Source organism: Aplysia californica, unplaced genomic scaffold, assembly GCF_000002075.1.
Source record: "Aplysia californica isolate F4 #8 unplaced genomic scaffold, AplCal3.0 scaffold00094, whole genome shotgun sequence".
NCBI classification, from domain to species: domain Eukaryota; kingdom Metazoa; phylum Mollusca; class Gastropoda; order Aplysiida; family Aplysiidae; genus Aplysia; species Aplysia californica.
Genome location: NW_004797364.1, coordinates 773,468 through 775,699, shown reverse-complemented (window position 1 = coordinate 775,699; position 2,232 = coordinate 773,468). Strand labels below are relative to the sequence as shown.

Below are 2,232 nucleotides of genomic sequence, written 5' to 3'. Positions count from 1 at the left end.
AACGAGCGCCTCTTTTGGCCATTCTGTTTCGCCTGACATGCTTTGGAAAGAGCTTTTCTTTTGGACCGTTAATGCCATGCCTTTAAAAAAGCAAACATAAAAAATAAAATAAAATAATGAACTGAGGTCATCGTGCTTCGGGAAGAGGCAGGAGGCTAATCTTTACTTGTGCCATTACTGTCGTATTAGTGACTCACTAGATGGTAAAGATGGCGGTCCCGCGCCGTACACGTTGAACGCTGCGACCCGGAAGCGGTACGAGGACCCCGGCTTGAGGTCAGGGGTCTCCATACGGCATCGTCGTGTGTTTTTTATGTCCTTGATCTCCATGGCTACCTCAGACATTGGTACACCTGGGCACAGTTTGAGGGGTTGATGGGTGGAGTGTTTGGTGGATTAAGTATACACCCACATAAACACACACACACACACACACACACACACACACACACACACACACACACACATACACACACGCACACACACGCTCATGTGACCTTTTGAAAGTTGCGAGCGCAGTAAAACACTTACAAAAACAAAACAAAAAACACATGTGTAATATTATTTCCAGTGGCGCCCACTTACAGGTAAACTGAAATCTGTGGGACCTCTCGAATTCTCGGTTTAGACAGATTGCTCAAACAGAAGAAATTAGAATCATTGGATTTTAATTTCTCTCTGACTTCTATCGAATAGAACGAATCACCAACCCAGTGAGACAGCATGAAGATCTACTGACCACAGTGAAGAGACGAAAATTAAAATTATGGTATGGACATGTCACAAGATCCACAGGACTTGCCAAAACAATCCAGAAAGGAACCGTACAAGGAAAGAGAAAGAGAGGAAGGCAGAGAAGTAGATGGGAGGATAACATTACAAAGTGGACAAGAAAGACGATGGGTGACAATCTGAGGAAAGCAGAGGACAAAAATAGATAGCGAGAGCTGGTTTTTAGATGCAGTGGTGCCCCCACAATTGCCCCAACCACGGCGAAGAAGAAGAAGAAGATATTATAATTGTATGCCCGTTCTCCCTAGGACTTCTTTCAGAGCGTTCACCTTGCGCTAGGACCCTCCAGGTAGAGTTGAAGTCTGTGTTGAAGAAGACAGAGAAGGTGGAGATGGTTGCTCCGTGTTCAGGCCCGGGTGTCCAGTAGAGAGTCACTGTCCGCTCGTGGACGTATCCGTACACACCGGCACATTCCCCTGGCGGGCCTGAGGAGGTATTTATTTATTTACTTATATACTTATGTATTATTTATTTATTTGTTTGTTTTTATTTGCCTATTTACCTATTTATATATTTATTATTATTTGTTTATTTATCTATTTATTTATTTCATTTTTTCTTTCTTCTTTTTTTCTTTCTTTCTTTCTTTCTTTCTTTCTTTCTTTCTTTCTTTCTTTCTTTAGGAAAAGGGGGGGGGGGTAGGTAACAGAATTGGTAGAAGTACTACTAGTGATCTCATCACTTCTGAACTTATTTGTTCGAATCTCACCTTACTTCCTCACTTTATCTTGTTTTATTTTCTTCATAACGTATCTTATTTTCTCATGTTATTAATTTATCTCATTTCATCCCATTTTATCTCATTTTATCTTCCATAATGTAACTAATTTTATCAAATAATATATTTTCTCATTCCTCCCCGTCCCACATTCCCTGCCCTATTGTGTCCTCTTATCGCATCTTATCATTGTACTTCTTATTTTATCTTATTTTATCGTATCTTATCGTATCTTATCGTATCTTATCGTATCTTATCGTATCTTATCGTATCTTATCGTATCTTATCGTATCGTACCTTATCTTATCTCATTTTGCTTTTTCTTACTTCATTCTATCCCCTCTTGGCTTCCCTTATCTCATCTCATCTCATCCAATATTATGTCATGTCACTTCATTTTATCTTGTCTTATGTTTTTTCTTTCTCCTCTTATATCGGCTTACCTCATTCTGACTCGTTTCATCTCAATCTAATCTCCTCTCAATCTAATCTCCTCTCAATCTAATCTCCCCTCATTCTAATCTCATCTCATATTATCTCATCTCATGACGGCCACAGACAGGCGCACTGACCTCTGACCTGCAGATGTCCACTGTAAGAAGAGCTGTAGTCCACGGTGGTGGCCGTGCAGGTGTACAGACCAGTGTGACGTAACTGGGCACCGATAACATACAGGCCTGAGAAGCCCGCCCTCGTGTCCTGGGGGGTTGGGGAGGGGGTGG

The 2,232-nt window shown here is 41.2% G+C and overlaps 1 protein-coding gene across 1 annotated transcript in view; it reads right to left on the bottom strand.

Moving 5' to 3' along the window:
• Positions 1-174: 174 nt before the first annotated feature.
• Positions 175-2,232, bottom strand: part of LOC101847865 (contactin-5) — a gene marked incomplete at its 5' end in the record, with an annotated part of 30,962 nt that continues 28,904 nt past the window's right edge. The window contains 3 exon segments of the mRNA XM_013080639.1: positions 175-353; positions 1,062-1,217; positions 2,083-2,209. Coding sequence (XP_012936093.1) covers positions 175-353; positions 1,062-1,217; positions 2,083-2,209 — 462 coding nt within the window.